At 45.5% G+C, this 18,549-nt stretch overlaps 1 protein-coding gene across 1 annotated transcript in view; it reads left to right on the plus strand.

Annotated features, from left to right (window-relative positions):
* LRMDA (leucine rich melanocyte differentiation associated) overlaps positions 1 to 18,549 on the plus strand; it is a 1,052,350-nt gene that overhangs the window by 560,554 nt on the left and 473,247 nt on the right. Inside the window, exon 3 of the mRNA XM_036928616.2 lies at positions 18,134 to 18,260. Coding sequence (XP_036784511.1) covers positions 18,134 to 18,260 — 127 coding nt within the window. The remainder of the gene's footprint in view (positions 1 to 18,133; positions 18,261 to 18,549) is intronic.

Below are 18,549 nucleotides of genomic sequence, written 5' to 3' on the forward strand. Positions count from 1 at the left end.
ATCCTGAGGTACTCCTTGAATCTCATATTGTTTAATTTCCACATGTTGACATCTTGTCTCTCCGTAAGAATTATAAGCAATTTGAATACAGCAACTGTCTAATACTTCAGATAAAAGCAGCTGCAGTAGAGATTCTCTTTAAGCATATGCTAACTTTTATCCTTTGATGCTGTTGATTTCTGACTTGTGGCCATGATTTTTAATGCCTAGTGAAGGGTGGAATGCCAATTTCCCCTACACAGTGTGGCTCCAGTCTTCTCTGATTTGTTGTTACCTTTGCTTTAGTTATTTGGTTAGCTAGTTTGGTAGGTGGTTTTGTTTTAGTTTTCAATCTGTGTTCCTTTGTTGTTAATACAATAACCATTGCTTCCCTGCCTTTTGCCCATGTGGGCCAAGGATTAGGAAACTAGAATTTTAACTGCTGCTTTGACTGAAAGTCCTGGTTTTCTAAATGAATGGGGAAGATCCCCTTCCATGATATCCTGGCTTTGTGATGCCGTCATTGAGGCTGAGTGGAAAAAGAAAGAGGAATGAACCTTGATTGGATGCAGACTTCACACCAGAAAAATCACCTCTGGTTTCATGGCTGTGTCTCAGAGAACAAAGATGGATGCAAGTGGGAACTTTGGATAACTAGTGGGTCATATTTTTGTATTCTGAATGATGGTCATATTAAACCAGGATAGGAAGCCAGGTCTTGGGAAAGGAGAGGGAAAATGAATATGTTTAGGGACTTTGGGGCTGACCACCACACCGATGCTTATGATCCTGAGTTCTCAGTGGCTGGCTCACATAGCTGTGCACAGCACCTGCTCCTTACAGTATCACTTGCTTGGACACAAGTGAGAACTATGGAACTGGTGGTCATTTAGGAGACATTATGTGTTGCAGTGTATCCCCTGCCACCACCCAATTCATATGTTGAAGTCCTAACCCTCATTACCCCAGAGTGTAACCTTATTAGCAAACAGGAGTGCTATAAATGTAATGTGTTAAGGTAAAAGGAGATCATACTGGTGTAGGGAGGGCTACTAATCCAACATGACTGGTGTGCTTACACACAGAATGCCAGATGAGAACCCCCCCCGCCGCCCACCACACACACAGGGCAGCTGCTCGGAGGGAGGCCTGGAGCAGATCCGTCCCCAGCGCCTTCGGAGAGAAGGCACTGCTTCTGGCTTCCAAAACTGAAGCAAACTTCTGTTGCTCTGAGCCATCCGGTTGGTGGCACTTTGTGTTACATCAACCCTAAGAAACAAACACAGAAGGTATTTCTGGTCCGGTTTAGAGATCCCTGCACCTCAGTCCTGTCCTTGGTCCTGAATCCATGCCGTGTTCTCTGTCCCCGCCTCCTGCCTTGGCCTGCCCTTACTTTCAGGATTCCCCTCTCTCTAAGGGGAGAGGGCTAGTGTCTTTCTGCTGTACTTCTGGCTCAGTTTCCTTTTTTCCAGGAAGAAGGAGTCCATCGAGAGTGAGGAAGGAGACCTCTGTCTGCGCAGGCTTGGGCAATGGCACTGGGGCAAATCCAAAATGTCCAAGGAGACCTGTCTTGAGCCTAGGACAAGTGCATTCTGCATGGGGGGCTTTCTTCTTGGGCTTCTCTGACTCCCCAAGAAGTTTGCCCATCTTCCACAGGTGCACGCTTCCGTGGAGGTTCAGGGCCTCTGAGCGCTAATGAGAGCTATGGCTTCCAACTCGCTGGCTCTGTTTGCTGTCACTTTCTTTTCATGTGATGTTAGAGAAGGGGAAAGTCATGCCGTCTGTCAATCTTGTCTGCTCCTGTGAAAATGGGAAAGTTCTATGACTTCCCTCTTGGAGACTGACAGCTGTGCCATCTCGTTTGTCACTGTGGAGACTCCTTTCCAGATCAAGAATTGGGCTGGTGGGCTGGGCTATAACCCTTGGCAGCTGAAGATGAGGGTTGCCGGGACAGCTGTGAGAGCCTTGCAGCAGGAGAATGGCTCGCCAACAAGAGAGGGCATGAAATGATTGTCTCCCAGGTATCCCAGGGCTTCTTAGCCTGGGTACTCCTGGTGCTTCCAGTCAGGTCAATTTATGTGGTGGTGGCTGTTTTGTTCACTAAAGGATGTAGAGCGGAATCCCTGGCCTCTACCCACTGGATGCCAGCAGCATCCCCAAGTCAGGGCAACCCAAAATGTCTTCAGACTTTGCCAATGTGCTCTTGGGGCAGGGGTAGGGGGGCAAAAAATTGCTCCTGGTTGAGAATCACTGATTGAATCACCTCACACAACTGTAGGGATCTCTGGGTGGGGGTGGGGGGCATGTTCTCTCAGGAGGAGACACAGATACCTCTTCTTAGGAAGGAATAGTTGTGGGTAGATGCTCGGCAGCTGTAGAGAGTTAGGGGAGCTATACCAGGCTTAAAGATTTTTAAATCCTTTCAGGGATTTTTGAAGATAAAGAGTAAAAAGTAGCTCCAGTCAGTGCATGATGTTGCAGATCTCAATATTAGAATTAATCCGGCCCTTGTGACCACTTTACCTATGAGTTGCTGCTTGGTAATTCATGGGTGGGGTAACTTCCTTCTTGGTTTGCCCAGGACAATTCTAGTAAAAGCCTGCTTTCCTGGCATAAGCAGTAATAGTGCCCCTTTTCCTCAGGGGAGTGCCCTCGCTTAGACAACAAATTGTATGCCCATCCTACCCATGGGCCAAAGGCAGCCCACTGCCGTGCTGGTGAGCACAAATACTAACTGGGACGGCCTTGGGCAGAGCGTTAGTCTGGTTGCCTCAGTCCTCCCCTCTCCCTGTTGTATTATGTGCATTTTCTGTATGTCACCAGTTCTAAGATGTACATTTTTTTCCCGCATTTTAACATATCTGAATCCATCCTGAATTTGATGGATTCTTAAAGTCATCATTGGCCAGAAGGCAGTTGAGGTCAGGGTGCACACTCCAACTGGACCATAGCTGTTGTTACTATTTTCATTTCAGTTGACTTATACATATTTTTAATACTTCATGTACCATTTAAGAATTCATTGTGATTTGGCATTGAAAGACAAACTTACTGTATATGGAAAGGGCATAAACTTGATATCATAAAGCAAGTATCTGCTGTGGAAGTAATGACCTTGACTCATAGTTTCTTGCCAAGCAACAAATAGGATATAAAAAAGGAAGAATTCCTGTGGCATTTTAAGGTAGGAAGTATTGGGTAATTTTTAATTGACAGTGGTTTTTGTTCTTACCAATACACAAAATAATGGTGAGCCTGTAATTGATGAAACTTAAGATTCATTGAAATACAGTGTGTCACCTGACTGGTCCCTGAAGGTATTTGAGCTGGAGACTCCCCCAGCGGTGCTCACACTTTGGCATACAGAGAAATACTGTGAGGATTAACATTAGATACCCGACTCCACCCACAAAGGATGACTGGTAAGTCAGGGGTGGGCCTTGGCTTCTGAATTTTAAGTAACTGTCTCAGGAGATTCTAATGCAGGTGTCCACAAACCACCCTTCTAGGCACACTGAGATAGTCACCCTCTTTAGTCCGCTCTGGAGGAGTCTGAGGTTTAGAGCAGGAAGGACGGCCTCTGCTCACAAGCAGTGAGTCAGGGGAGCTGGGACTGCGCTCCAGGCCTCTGACCCCTGGGTCCAGTGGTCTTCCCTCCATGCCTCCCCAAACACTAACGGAACCAAGGAGAGAGGGTGAAGTATGACCATGTGGCCTGCACAAGGGAGCTCCGCCTTTCGGGTCTGACCCAGAGTGAGCCGGGTGGGACTCCCTTGCCTGACCTCCCGCCATCTGCACTGTGCGTGAAGATACCTGATAAGTGGGTGTGCACCTGTTTTTGTTTTCCATACATATGTTATAGGAAACATGCTATATAGAAGTATTTTCAAGGAGAAGGAGTAGGTTACTGAGGAGAATGATAGGGAGAGAGGGGCGCGAGGCAAAAGGGAAACTTCCAAGTAAGTATGGCAGGGGAAGAAGGCAGGATTGGAGCAGTGATGAGCAACCCTGACGTCTCTTGAGAACTTGCCCAAGCATTCAGTGAGCATTACGGGGGTGCCTGATATGGGCTCCGTTCACTCCTCCACCTGGTGGAGCCCCTCACTCTGAGGGGAGAGCACACGTGGGAGTCTAGTCAGACTTGTCCGCAGACATGGGCCAAGCATCCCTTCCTGACTCCTGGGGGAGCTGCCTGCTCAGGGACCCCTGGCGTGGTGTCCAGAACTCGGCCTGTCAGGAGTATGTCCTCCAGGTCTCCCTAGCCATTCCCTCCAGCCCCTTGCCAGGGCACCCTCCCCGACGGCGCTGAAGGACAGGGATGCCTTCATACACATGCCTCAACACAGCAGGCCCCCAATGAGAAACTGCTTGCTGTTCAGAAAAACCCAAACTGAGAAAATGGAGTAGAGCCTGTGATGGGCATTTGCGCTAAATGTGCTAACTTAGCAGTCCTGGGCCTGAGGAAAGACAACTTTGTGTTTCCCATGACTTCCCGTGAGTGTGTGTGCCTTTCACCGTGCTCCACTTATTTTGTCTTTAGAAGTAGTAGTTCCCAACCTACTTGTAAAAATGTTTTAATGAGCATGTATTACAGACATCTCTGGGGCTCTTAGCCCTTTCTTCTGGAAAAAGGACAGGACAGAATCAGGATTTGGGTCTGCATGCAGGGCAGATAGGCAGGTTTTCCCCGCTTCCTGCTTAGCCATCACTATGGAAAATGCAGAAAGATATAATCCATTCGGTCTGCAGTCCCATAGTTTAATTAATTGCAAAGGAGACCAGAGTAAGGCGCCTGGGACAGCGGGAGAACAGACCCAGCCTGCAGGCCACTGATGGGAAGAGCATGCCAAGTAGAAGTCCTTTGGGACATGAGTCCAGGCATGGTCAGCCGGGTTTGGGACAGGCAGAGAAGTCCCCTCCAGGGAGCTGGGGTTGAAGCTCCACCTCAAGCCATAGCAGAGATGTACAACAGCAGAGAGCAGGTGGAGGCATCTCAAGTGAAAATAAAATGACCAGACAGGTTATTCAGTTTTCGCACAGGTCTTGGCAGGTCCTTAGAGGGTGATAGGAATAAAATCTGGAGGTTTGGCTTGAAAGCTGGGTCAAGGCAGATCAAAAAGTTAGCTTTGTCAAAAGCTTCAGGCCCATTCTTACCTATAGACAACCCCTGGTGATCCAAGTCATTAATCCACCCAGAGGCCTGTCCTGACCCGAGTTGCCTTGCTTTGAAGTGTGCTGTCCTCTGCAGCATGAGGAAATAATTTGCTGCCTGCTTCAATGAACCATCAGGAGAGCCAGCAGACCTAATGACATGTGAGAATATTAACCTCCTACCACGAAGAGCTGTGAATCTTGAGCGGCGGTCTATAATTCACCCTGGACTCCTGAGCCAGACCTCTCCAGCTTTCTCTCTCACTCACTTTCTCACTTACACCCAGAGAGAGAAGGAGAGACTGCTCATAAAACTTTATATTCTCCAATAATGCAAGCCTTGCTGAGCTGTTTAGTAATGAGTGACTTTCCTCTTGCAGTTGTGGACTGATGTATACCCTCAGAGGCAGGCGTGGGCAGGAGGTCTGTGTTTTTATTGTTGCATTTTGCATAGGATTCTTTCTCCTAACACCAGGAAAATGTGTGGTATCATGGAAGATGACCATTAGAGTGCTTGGATAGCCAAACTTATTTGTAATTCTGTACTTTGTCTTAAAAAAATAAAAAAGCAATGGAGGTTAGGACCCTAGTCTTAGGACATTTGGATATTAGAAGGGGTCTTAAAGATCTTTTAAGGTCATTTGAAGGCAGAAGGAGCACTTAAATCTTTACTGTGTTATGACCATGTTTTTTTGTTTGTTTTGTTTTTTTGCCCTTGTTTCATGAGCTCTTGGGCCCCTTGAGAACAGGATATCTTAACCACATTTGTACTCCCAGGCCTGTCAGAGCATCTGATCCAGACAAGGCTCCAAGTAAATGTTAGTCAAAAAGTGGAGTGAATCACATGCTCTACTCCAAGTATTGCACGTGGACAACTGAGGTCCACACGGTCATTTACTCATGGCAGAGCTAGAGGTTTCCTGGGGCTGAAGCAAGCCTCTTCTCCTATCTGTCTCTTTGGCTATGTGAGTACTGCTCTTGGCAGTAGAACACCATTGTGGTGCTTTCATAAGCAATGTGTTGTTCTGATGGAGATTATTTAGTAAACTCCATGAAGCCATGTACTAATATAGCACCAGGGGAACAAAATCAGGGAATAAATATAGAAGTGGGAAATTTCTTCTCAGCTGTCGGTGGCTGTGTCAGAGGACACAGGTGTGGGTGCTAACAGGAGCACCTAGCATAGTAGGAGTCCTTGGGCCAGGAGAGTGTTCCTCTTTGTGCTGGAAGAGCCTAGCCCATCAGACCTGTTTCATTTACCCTAGGCAAGGGGATGCTGAGTAAATATTCACTGAAGGGGGAATGGATGAATGAATAAGTGAATGAATTATCCATTCTGTGCTTATTGGGGTACTTTTCTGTTCAACCAGGCCTTAATTTTCATATCTCAAGTGTCTCTGCACAATACTGAGTACACACAGGCTCTTTGATGACTTATAGATATAATGAAATCAAACTTATTCCTCTACTGACTTAATTGCAAAGTTAATTATGGAGGGAGACATGCAAATAAATAATTACCAATGCCCTCTGACCCCTATATCTTTGGCTAAATGAAGCTTGGCGACTAGAACAATGCATGGAAAAACCAATGGCTAGTGTCTACTTTGTATATATGTAAGTCTCAATCTTACTGGTCTTCCCAACTTTCTGTCCTCTTCCTTCTGCCGTTTTCTTCATCTTCTTTTAAAAATTAATGTTATTAAAGCCAGTCAAATTAAAATGCTTCTGTCCAGGGCATCTCAAGGTCCATTCATTATGGCTTCTTATCTTGGCAGACTATCTGCATGGAAAGGCAGCTCAACCATTATGCACATACAAAGCCCATCACTTCCCAACCAATGGCCAATCCATCAAATGTTTATCTTTTGCCCTCTGAGCACTGTGTCACTTTGCCTGTCACTCCCTAGTCTACAATGCTATGAAAGATGAAAACACGTGGGGGCAGACATTTTTTTTCCTCCCCTCAACTTTTCTCTCCCAGTTCTTTTCTGTTAATCAGATTCACACTCAAGACCTGAAACTCTCCCCACAATGGCTGCTCCCCAATCCCATCTCTTCGGCTGTATGAATGTTGGGGGTAGCCTGCCACATTCATGCTTAACTTTTTACTGAATGGTGGTATGATTCAGGCAATGATAAAACTTTGGTTTGGTTTGGGAGCTTTTTCTTCTGCAACTCACTTTAGAGAAGAGAATGTTAAAAAAAGAAGATTTTTAGAAAAGAAGGAGGCATCTAAAATAATTGAGTCCAGCCTTTCCAATTTACAAAAGAGTGAAGTGCAGTCCAGGTTGGGGCAAGGATTTGACCGAAGCATCGCAGGAAGGTAGTACCCAAGGCAGGGCAGGACTCAGGTTCCCTGGTTGCTTCAGAGGTTCACCTCCCAAGCTACCATTTCCCTGTGTTGTCAGATGATGCTGAATCAATATTAATGCCTTTTTTGGAGCTCCAGCTGCCTGCTTCCTTTTCTGAGGTAACTAATTACATGTTTTGAAAACAAAATACACACATCTATATTTTTCAAAAACAATCTCTCAAAATTCTTATTCTTACATAGGTTTTCTTTCACATGGCTTATCTCATGTCGCCCCCATTCTGGTAGCCGCAAGGTGTTCAGGTCAGGCATTTTCCTGCCTGCCACTGAAATACATTAGAAAATTAAACCTCTTAGGTGTTATTTTTCCAAAGTCTTACAGCACATCCGGGACTTGGAAACAGAGCTTGTGTCTCTAAATTTGGTGGTCTTCTTGTTTGTGTCTACCTACTGCACGCGTGCTGGGCCTCACTGAGTTGCCAAGATGGCCTCCATCCGAACATTGCATTCCATGTGAAAATCCCACCATGATGTTCTCTCCCCAAGAGCAGCTGTCAGATTAGCAGAGAGGCAGATGGGAATGGAGAACCGTCATTCAGCCCCAGGAAAATCTCTTCTTGCTCCTCATGAGGTACATGTGCAAACATCTGATGGTTCCCCCTTGTCCCTACAGCTATTACTTTTGTTAGGTGTCCATCCCCAGGAAGCAGAATGTGCCATTATATGTAATAGAGTGCAACCCTGACAAAGCTGTTCTTTGAAAGGTTTTGCAAAGCACAGAGCCAGGGCTGTTTTGGTGGAGGGAGTAGGGCTCCAATAGCAGCCACTTTGGAGGTCACCGTATCTCCCAGGGCCTTCTTTCCTGCAGATGGTATAAAGCTATCTTGTAGTCTGGGACAGAAAACATGTTTTCACCTTTTTTCAGCCAACTGGGACCTCACAGAATCAGCAGTCGGCACATTTTTGCAGGTTTTCCTGGCCTAGTTCCATTCCAGGGGCCCTGCCCATGGGGAGCTGGTCTTTGGGCAAGTATTTGACTGGGGCCCCTCTGGATCCCTAGGGTCTTGAGGCCCAGCCATGTAAATGTCTCCTTTTCTGGTTGGCTTGCAATGAGGAGACACCATCTGTTGAATTAAAAATTCCCTTTAGGGATGGTGGTGAAAGGCTCATGTGGAAGAGACACTGTTATCTTTCAAGCAAACAGTTCATGAGGTTGAAGAGCTGTGTTCTTGGCCCAGCATATGTTTGCCCAATGGTTGTGGGAGCCTTCCCTACCGGGTGCTGCATTCCACCCCATGGCGACGCGCACACATACCACGGCTGCAGCGCACCATGTCCGCTCCCTCACATCTCCCTAGTAAAGAAAACCTCCATTTATAGAACCCGCCAAACAAGCTCACTCTTTAGACTCTTAAAAACAAACAAGATCCTGAGGCTGCAGGCTCCATGCGTGTATGTGTGGTTTTGTAAAATCTCAAGCCGTGAATCAAAATAATTTTAGAGACATGGGCAAAGCCCAGTACCAAGCCCTGTCACTAGGGTGGGAGAGATGCAGGAAAGATTTCCTGGGAGCAGGAGAAGACCACCACATAGGCAGAGTGGTGGGAACAAAAAGTGGAGGCTTCTAGGATGTTCATAGGGAGGGTACCTGCTTCTTGCCTCTGTCCTTAGGGGACTCACTTGCTGTATAACTTCAGGACTAACAGGAGGGTGGGTTGAAAAAAGTGACTTCTACAGCCCTCATTCCTTTCCTCTCAGCTTTTAGAGCCCATCTTGCCCACATTGCTTCATAATACAGTGTCCTGTATATTTCCCCTTATTTCCAGTCCGACTTCCCTCTTTCTTCCCACACGTGACAAACCCACTGGGAGTGGATGCCATGGCTTGCGTATCTTTTGTGTCCCCACATCATTATGTCTGTGTCTCAAATCCAAAGTTGAGGTAACATATCTGTGTCTAGACGGGCTTGGTAGCTCTGTGTGGTTTCAGGTCAGCCACGTTACCTCTCTGAGTATTAGTCACCTTCCGTGAAGTGGAGGACAGAACACCCTGAAACTCCCCCAGGACTCAAAGTCTACAAGTCTTTGAAGAAGACACCAGGGCACATTTCACACAAATAGAGCTCTACTCTGACATCTGGTTTATGGTCTGTGAGAGGCTAGTGTGTTAGCTGGTGCCTTTTTAATTATGGGGATGTCTCCATAGTTAGAGGAGCATGAAAGAGGCCTTGGCATAGTCCCACTAGATCAGAAAAAGGCACAGTGTTTAGTGTGATAGGGAATGGCGGAGTTGAAACTCTCTGCTACCCTCTTTCCACCAAACTGAGCCTTACTAGCCCCTCCTGGCAGGGAAGAAGAAGGGGTCCTCGGCAGACCCTGTAAACTGTGGTTACGGAGGAAGGAACTCCAGTCACAGAAGTACAGTATCTGGATAGAATACAAGAGGTCACCGAATCTCATCTTCTACTCTATACAGAAGTTCCCTCCAAATATTCTCCGTGATTCTAGTCTCTGATCAAATGCATGTAGTGACTCATAAAGCAGCTCAATCCTTTGGTGAATAGCTCTCTATTTTTATGTTCTTAAAAATTGATTCAAGGCCTGTCCTTCCAACTTCCATAATTTTCTCCTATTTGTTTTTGATTCTGTGGTCTGGAATACTGTAGTTTAGTACTTTTAAAGAACTAAGCATCCTCTGCTTCTCATTAAATAATCTTCACTGTCTCAATCATCATTTCTTACCCTCTTCGCCACCTGGTTGTCTTGTTGTGTAGGGTTTCTGAGTGCCGATGTCCCTTTGTGTCTGGTACCCAGAATTGCAACAAAGCTCTGGGCAGAGTTACCAGGAGCCAGTAGAGTGGGCTAAGGTCAGATCAGCCTCTGTGGTGGCAGCCCCATTCTGACAGTTCATACTGAGCCCCCTTTACACACACTACTCTTTATCCAAGTTTCCTCCATCTTGTGTTTGGGGAGTTGTCTTGTTTTATTTAAAAGTAATATTTACTGGAGGTTTTCCTGATTATGAAATACTCACTCATGAAAGAAAATCTAGTAACTAGTGAAAACTGTAAAAGAGAAGAAAAAAATACCCCTGTAAACCCGTTAACCAAGGGTTAGTGCTGTATATCTGGGATTGATCTATCTGTTGATTAATAGATGTGTAGATATATAAGTCTGTGTATTCACTGAAGTGTATTTGTGTAGGTATATGTGTACAGAGTTGTCCCAAAGTCCCTATTGGTAAGATTGCATACTAGCAGTAGATTATAAACTAGAAACAACAAAGGAAGACTACTTTAATGACTCTGACTCATCAAAATGGAAAACATGGTACAAATTAAAATTTGTGTGGAGGGAGACATGCAAATGATTTAAATTTGTATGCATGAGCTCTGAGTGTGTGTACTATAACTTAAGTTTGGGTACTTAAACAGATAGCATGACAGTTTTCCTGAATCAGTAGGTATCTGTCTACAATGTGATTTTACTGCATGGTATTTCACTGTACAGTTGTATTGATCTTTATTTAATCATTCTTTTATCATTGGGCATTTAGGCTTGTGTACAAAGTTACTATAAGTAATGCTGTAGTGAACATATTTAAACCATACATACTTCTTTGATATTTACTAAATGAGTCCTTGTAATTATTGATTCTGAAAAGGTGGTTGTTTTAAGGGCTTTTAATATAAATTCCCTTCTAGAGAGGTTATAACAGTTTCACTCTCCCATTAGTGTTATGTTAGTCTGTTACCTTGAACTTTTGACAAGACTATGTTAAGATTTAAGAAAACATAATGTTTGCTGGTTAAGTGAAAATGTCTTACTTAATTTGAATATTTCAGCTTTCCAATGAAGCTGAAATTTTACCCCATGTTTCCATTATTGATCATTTGCACTCTGAGTATTTTCTGCCCATGTCTGTTGATCCTTTTGCTCTTAGGGCTTTCCACTTTTCCTTAGTGATTTTTAAAAACTCTTTTCATATTCATATCTTATCTTGAACACTCCCCCTTCCCAGAATACGATTTTACCCATATTAAGGGTGTTAAACCTTAGACTATCAGAGAGTTTGCAAATGTTTTCCTCAATTTTCATTTGCCTTTTAATTTTTTTATTTAGATGGGTATTTTGGGGTTGTTGAACTTTAAAACTTTAAATCTACGTTAGACATTGTGGAACTTCATCTGAACTTCACATGTTGGGCTCTGAAGCAATGGATTGATTGTATACACACACACACACATACACACACACACACACACAAATACACCTATATATCCTACCTCATTCTACAAAGGATTTGAGCTACCTTATTAGAATAAATAAAATGAAAACCAATATGTAGATAAATAAAACATTGAGGCTAAATGTTTTTTAAAAAAGTGAGGCTCTGCACTTGGCATGGTAGGGTCATTAAGAGAAGTACAAGTTCCTATTTCTTCTTTTAAGGGTGGTATTTAAATTATTTAACATTCAGAAAGATCCTGGCTGATGCAAGATTCTTGGAGGTCCTGCGCTGTGGAGACATTAGCCACTTAGTTGCCGCATTGTGGAAAGGTCCAGGGGCTCCAGAGAGTGGATAAAATAATTATAAGCCTTGACAGTGAAGTTAGAAAGTAGATAGAGAGACCATGAGGTGTAATCTCTTTACACTTGGGTCACAGTTTAGTTCTGAGCTTCCTGGTAGCAAAAGTAAAAAGAGTAACATGATCAAATACATGGTTTACATTGTCCTAAGGCAAGCAAATACCAGTTCCTCAAAGGTATAATCTGGTAGAATATCCTGAAGATAATTTAGTAAACTTATGAATCTGAAGTTTGGAGAATCTTACCTCCCTTTTGATAAACTGGAACTGCAATTACCCTTTTCTGGGCTTCTTCCTCCTTACTCATTTTTCATAATTCTTTAGCAATCATATTTAATAGTTTTTCTTCATATATTAGGTATGGTGCATGATGGCTTCAGACTTGTAGAATTAACAAACATGTAGATAACTACCTTAACTTTTAACTGATCTTGGATTTGAATCTCTTAGGCCAGTGTTGAATTTTATTTGCTGCTCAGGGATCATCTCTTCTGACAGGGGGGCTCAATAGGGCTTTGCAGGTGACTTTGACAAATTCCATGTGATATCCTGTCACAGGGTATAAGTAAACCCTGTCCTACATAGCCCAGAGCTTTCTCCATATTCTTCTGTTTTTGGAAGATACTTTCATCCCCTATTGATACATACTTATCATATAGACTGGTTGATTTCTATTATTATTTGTACATATATCCCTAGCTGTGTGACCTGAATGACAAAAAATATGTAGAAAATATATAGATTCAACTGTACATATAGTACATACTACGTATTATATTGTTATATGTGGTAATACAGTGTGTGTGCACACACATACACACACTATATTACCACATATAACAATATAATACGTAGTATGTACTATATGTTATATATACATATATAAACATTTAAATAGGATATAAAAGTAATTTTATGGAAGAAAGACAGACTACCACCGATAGAGTTAGACAACAACCTTTCTAAAAATGCTCCTGGGACATTTTCTGGGACATGAACAGCTGTATCACGGCTCTGATGCTCTCTTCCTTCTCCCCCCCACCCCGCCCCCACATACAGCTGAGTGGTGCCTGTCCTGTCTTTGTAGCTTTGGCCATAGCCTTTGTTGTCAGTCAGTTTGCAGACACTTCCCAAAACCTGCTATGCACCAGGCTCTGCACTTGGCATGGTAGGGGCATTAAGAGAAGTACAAGTTCCTATTTCTTCTTTTAAGGGTGTTATTTAAATTATTTAACATTCAGAAAGATCCTGGCTGATGCAAGATTCTTGGAGGTCCTGCGCTGTGGAGACATTAACCACTTAGTTGCCGCATTGTGGAAAGGTCCAGGGGCTCCAGAGAGTGGCCAAGGTACCAGGGAGAGGCACTTAGGGTCCTCAGAGCTGCATCTACCAACTGGTAAGGAAGTATTTAAACAGGTTAAGGCCAGTGCTGGTGTACAGAGGTGCAGACTCGCTAAATGTCACTTCTGTCTGCTCTGCCACTTGGTCCCTGGGTAAAGACAGGGAGCCATTGTGGCCTCTGAAAGAATGTGAATTTAGGGATTGTCTAGCTCCTGGCTGGTCACCTGAAGGCCTGCTTTTTGTCCCACCCTTAGGATTCTATTGGTGCTTTCCTCTCAGCAACTCGTAGGCTCCCTACTGGGCAGCAGTCAGCTGGCGAAGGGGTATGGAGCCCTTACTGCACATTTGACAACTTCCCAGATATTATGGAGGTTACACCTGTTGGGGGCTGGGCAGACTGAAATTATCTAGAAAGACCACTACAGAGCAGTCAATAGCTGACCCTGGCAGGTCTGCTGTACTATTCTGTGTGACATATGGGTTAGGTCCTCTAGAAGTTCCATGCTTCCCCATTTTCCCAGTTAAAAATATATGTATGATATCTAGGTGGATCTAGTAGAGGGAATAGATAAAGACCTTAGTGGAGATCTGATTTTCTTAATTGGTTTGAAAACATCCTGATCTTTGGTTCTGGATTTGAGGCCAGCTATGGTTACGCAGAGGGACACATTTCATTCTTACTGTCTGTGGTCAACTGTCTCTCATCCCCTGCCCGGATCATGGCAGTGAAAACAGTCATCTCTGGTATAAGCTGGAAGCTGAGGGAAGGGGCATGCAGTTCTTACCACAGCCTGTACTGTAGGAGTAAGACGGGCACTGCTTTAGCCAAGGGTTCTGGAGGTGCCCCTTGTGATTTCTCTGGGTAGAAATTTCTGGGTAAGGGGCAGGAAGGGGTAGCTACAGATTAGTAGCTCCTCTGCCCCAATCGTCTGAGCCCTGCTCTGGTCCAGCCCTTCTCCTTCCCCATTCTGACAAGTGGCTAACATTTGGGGGCAGAATGGAGGCCACTGAGTGTTAAGCCCGCCCAGGGAATAGAAGGGTTTGGGGTCCAAGGGGCAGCCCCTTTGTGGGGCCTGCTGCCCTGCCCCAGGCCCCTCCGTAAGGGCTCACAGCCATTGGCCTGTCTTGGAAAGGGCAGTGGGAACGCATTTACTGCCGCTGTTTTTATAAGCTAATGAGGGCAGAGTGGGAGCCACGGGCAGTGATGCTGGGATATTAGCTGTGACAGGAAGCTTGATCATAATTATCTTAACGAGGATAGGGTTAATTACAGTGGAAACTTAAAAGTTCTCTCTGTTTGAATCCACTGGAGCTGAATGCATTGTGATGTTTTGTCATTTTGATATGACTTTGGAGGAGGTGCTGGGACTCGCGCAGCAGCTGCAGTGGCTCCTGGGGAAACCGAGCCGAGCCTTGGGAGCAAGGTAACCAAGATGGTATCTGTGGGTGAGATAATGGGCAGCTTCCCTGCCGGTGTGTCAGGAGGGAAGCAGGCAGCCTGCTCTTTGGAGGTGCTGGTTAGGCTTCCAGAGCAAATCGCCTGCCACAGACGGGACTGCACACCAGTTCTCCCTGCCTGCCCTCAGCGGTTCTTTACCGGGCTGGGAAGACTCTCCAGCTAGCTGTGCTGAGGTAGCCAGGGAAGCCTTGCCCTCCCTCTCCAGCCCCTGACCGTGCAGACATCCCTGCCTCACCTTCCCAGCCCACCCCTCAGGCAACCGCAGCCACTGTCAACCAAGCTGGCGAGTAACCCTGGAGTGACAGTCACCCCTCCGCCTGGGCTCTTGGGGCCGGGGTGCATTTTGCTGTCCATACCCAAGGTCATAGCAGAACAATTACAGTCCCGTCATCATTGCCTTGTAGCTACTGTAGCTGTTCCATTAAACTGCACAGATCTTTGTGGATCTCTGAAGTCTTTTTTTGCCTTGGCATTTTATTTAGCAGCACGTATCTAATTGCAAGCATCTTACATAGAGAGTTCTGAACTCAAAGATTGATGCAAATAATTTCTTTTCCCTACTCCTTCCAGGAAAAGAGCAGCAACAATAATAACAAAAGTAAAGATTTTTTAAAATAAAAAAACCCTCTTCCAGGTGTATGTTTACTGGCTCTCACATGCCAGCCATGCCTGGGAAATCCTGTCCTCTCCAGTTCTACCCTTCACTGTGCCTCTGCCTCCTGTGCGAGCCCTCAGCTCTGCATTCAGCTGATTAAGTCACCAACTACACACCACACTGATGACAAGACAGGGATTTATTAATTAGCAATCACCCGCATACTACGGCTCCCTTTTAGTTGAGCAGCTAATAACATTACATGTCAAAACATCTCAAAACCCGACAGGTGATGAGGGATTTGAGCCTGAGCCTCCCAATCCCTCGGGTATTGAGCTCTGCCTAAAGCCAGCCCCAGGGAAAGGTGACTCTGTGGGCACTCCCTCTAGTGTTCCCAGGCTTTGTCCCTTTGCATGCTGTGTCATTTTGTTTTATGCCTCCCCTGAAGCACTCCTGGATGGGAGCTTTCTTTTGCTTGCCAGTTGCGAACCATTTGCTGGTCCTCATGATAAGAGTATTATATTTGCATAACGTAACTCAGGAACAATGTGTGTTTGGATGCTGCCTTTGACCTGAGTGCAGCTGATGTTTGTGGACAAAGGACTTATTAGCCATCCTTAAGGCGCCCTGATGGGAGGTGGCCCCAGCTCCCCTGCTGGTAAACAAGGGCTCCTCCTGAAGCACATTTGTGGATCATCACTCATTAACCCCATGGAAGAAGGGACTTTGGCAGAGGTCATAGTTTCCCTGCAGAAGCCAGACTTACTGCACACCTTTCCACATATGTTTATCTGCTCGCCCTCTGCATCCTGAGCCCTCTGCTGTCCCAACCGATGGTCAGGGCTTCCAGAAACATCAGTGAATGAGAGGAGGAAGTAAATGAAAGAAACCAGCGTTTGCTAGTGACTTAGGTCTTGTCTTGCTTATTCTCTCAGAGTTGGAACCCACACAGAACAAGAGAGTTCAGATGGATTACTCCTACCCCCAAACTCACCCTGCAAGTAAATGGCAGAGCTGAGGTAAAATCCCAGACCTGCCTGACTACAGGTGTATACAAGCTGTATTTTGCCTCCCTGGAATGTGAGGAAGAAGAGAAAGGAGGAGGGAATGAAATGCGATGACCCCCATTGACCCTTAACCCAAAATGTATGTGGCAGATTTGGCTGTGGGAGTAGGCATGGTCTGGGTGCTGGGCCCTGGGTGGGACCACTCGGGGGTGGGGCAGGAATGGGACATGTCGGCAGAGCTGTGGGCCCCCCAGCCTCTGGGGACTTAAACGTATCCACAGTGCATGTCCTGCCTCTCAAGTACTGACTCCCTATTTTGGAGTCTTCTTGGCAGAGGTTCCACAAGGGAGATACGCTTTGAGATGCTTCGAGAAAGCTCTGGAGCTCAAGTCCACACTCACCCCAGTTGTGCAGGCGTTTATTACACATGCAAGCAGGCAGGTCTGTAATGTGAGTGCTTCTGGTAAATGAATAAATAGTCTAGACAACAGCTCCCTGATTCGTACATTTTACAGGAAAGTCAGGAGATCCCACGCAAGTGCATCCTCTGGTCGAGGTTGTTGCTCAGCTGTCAGCCTGTGCCCGCTCAGCACGGCTCTTGGGTCTGGCAGGTGAACAAGCTGAGAGTATGTGTGTCTGTTAATTAACATGTGTGTGCACCACGGCGAGCAAAGGTGTGCCACTAACCCTCACTATTTCCCCCACCCTCCAAACTCCTGAGCCCCTAACATTAAGTCTTAACTTTCAGCTAAGTGTATACCAGTCTATTTTCCCTTTTTTAATACCGTTTCCCTGAGCCAGGTATTCTTTCAGATGCCTGTTCATTCACTGCCTCGACTTCTATATTTCTGTACTCCTCTTTCTTTCAAAAATAAAGTGATAAATTCACTTTCCATACTTTTAAAACAGTAACTCCATGTTAGGAGCATTGAAACGAATCCCCCCAACCGTTCTCCTTCCCGCCCCAAACAAAAACAAAAATAAATAGACAGAAAAAGAAATCCTGGAAGAAAAAGCCACAGCCTTCTGAGCCTGGGGGGTTCTGTGCTTCTGCAGATGCCTTTTGCCTTTGCGGGCAGCCACAGGGACGCTGGGCAGAAGCAAATTAAGTGATTAGTAAAGAAAAAATGCAGGGGGGTGGGGCAAGTCAAAGGCGGTGATCAGAAAGGAAACCTTCCTTGCTGTTTCCTATGACTGTGCAGAGGAGACCGGCTAAGAAATGATACTTGAAGTTATATTTATTATTGTAAGAGGGGTATGATATTTCTGGGCAGGAATGATGGATGACAACTTAAATTTGTGTCCAGGGAATGAAGGTGAACTGTGACAGAGTTATTTATCTTGGGAATGGAGGTTAGGGTCAGCCGAGGCTGGGTGCCTGAAGGCACAAGACATTGACAAATTTATCCTGCAGGCTGTATCTGAAGCCCTTTGTTTTGGATCCTGGCTACTCACTAAGTGACCCTCATCCTTCATGTTGGCAATGCGTGAAGGATGCGGTGAGTGCCAGCGGCCCCTTCTCCCCCGCCGCCCCCACCCCGGGCTCCCGCTACTAATTCTTGTCATTCACTGTGCTGACAGGCACCAAGCCCAAACTATTCCCAGTCCTGAAAGAGAAGGTTAAAATATTTATTTCGGCTCATAATGGCCTCCCTGATTTAGTGCGAGATCATTTTTCCTGTTGCCTTTGTCATTGCAGGTCACTGGAAGGACTGAGCGCGTTCGGGAGCCTGGAGGAGCTCATCTTGGACAACAATCTGCTCGGGAACGACCTCGTGTTGCCAGGGTTACCCAGGCTCCATACCTTAACCCTCAACAAGAACCAAATATCCTTGGCTCTGCGGCGGCCTGCACTCCCCGCCCAGCCTCGCAGTGGTCCCCTCCCCCGCCCCACACAAATACCTGCGAAATGTCAAATGAGTTTTATGTGTCAGCTAAATTAAAGTATGTGAAATACAGTCCATGGGCAGACAAAGCGTTCTGTCTTCTGGCACTCGGGACACTTCAGAGTAATTTATTATAGGTCATTCATAAATGAAATGCACCATTATATCTTCCTGTTGCTCCATTTTAGTGTAGAGATCTAAGTTATGGCTGTGAAGAAATCTTTTTAAT

The sequence above is a fragment of the Manis pentadactyla genome, chromosome 8, assembly GCF_030020395.1.
Source record: "Manis pentadactyla isolate mManPen7 chromosome 8, mManPen7.hap1, whole genome shotgun sequence".
NCBI lineage: Eukaryota > Metazoa > Chordata > Mammalia > Pholidota > Manidae > Manis > Manis pentadactyla.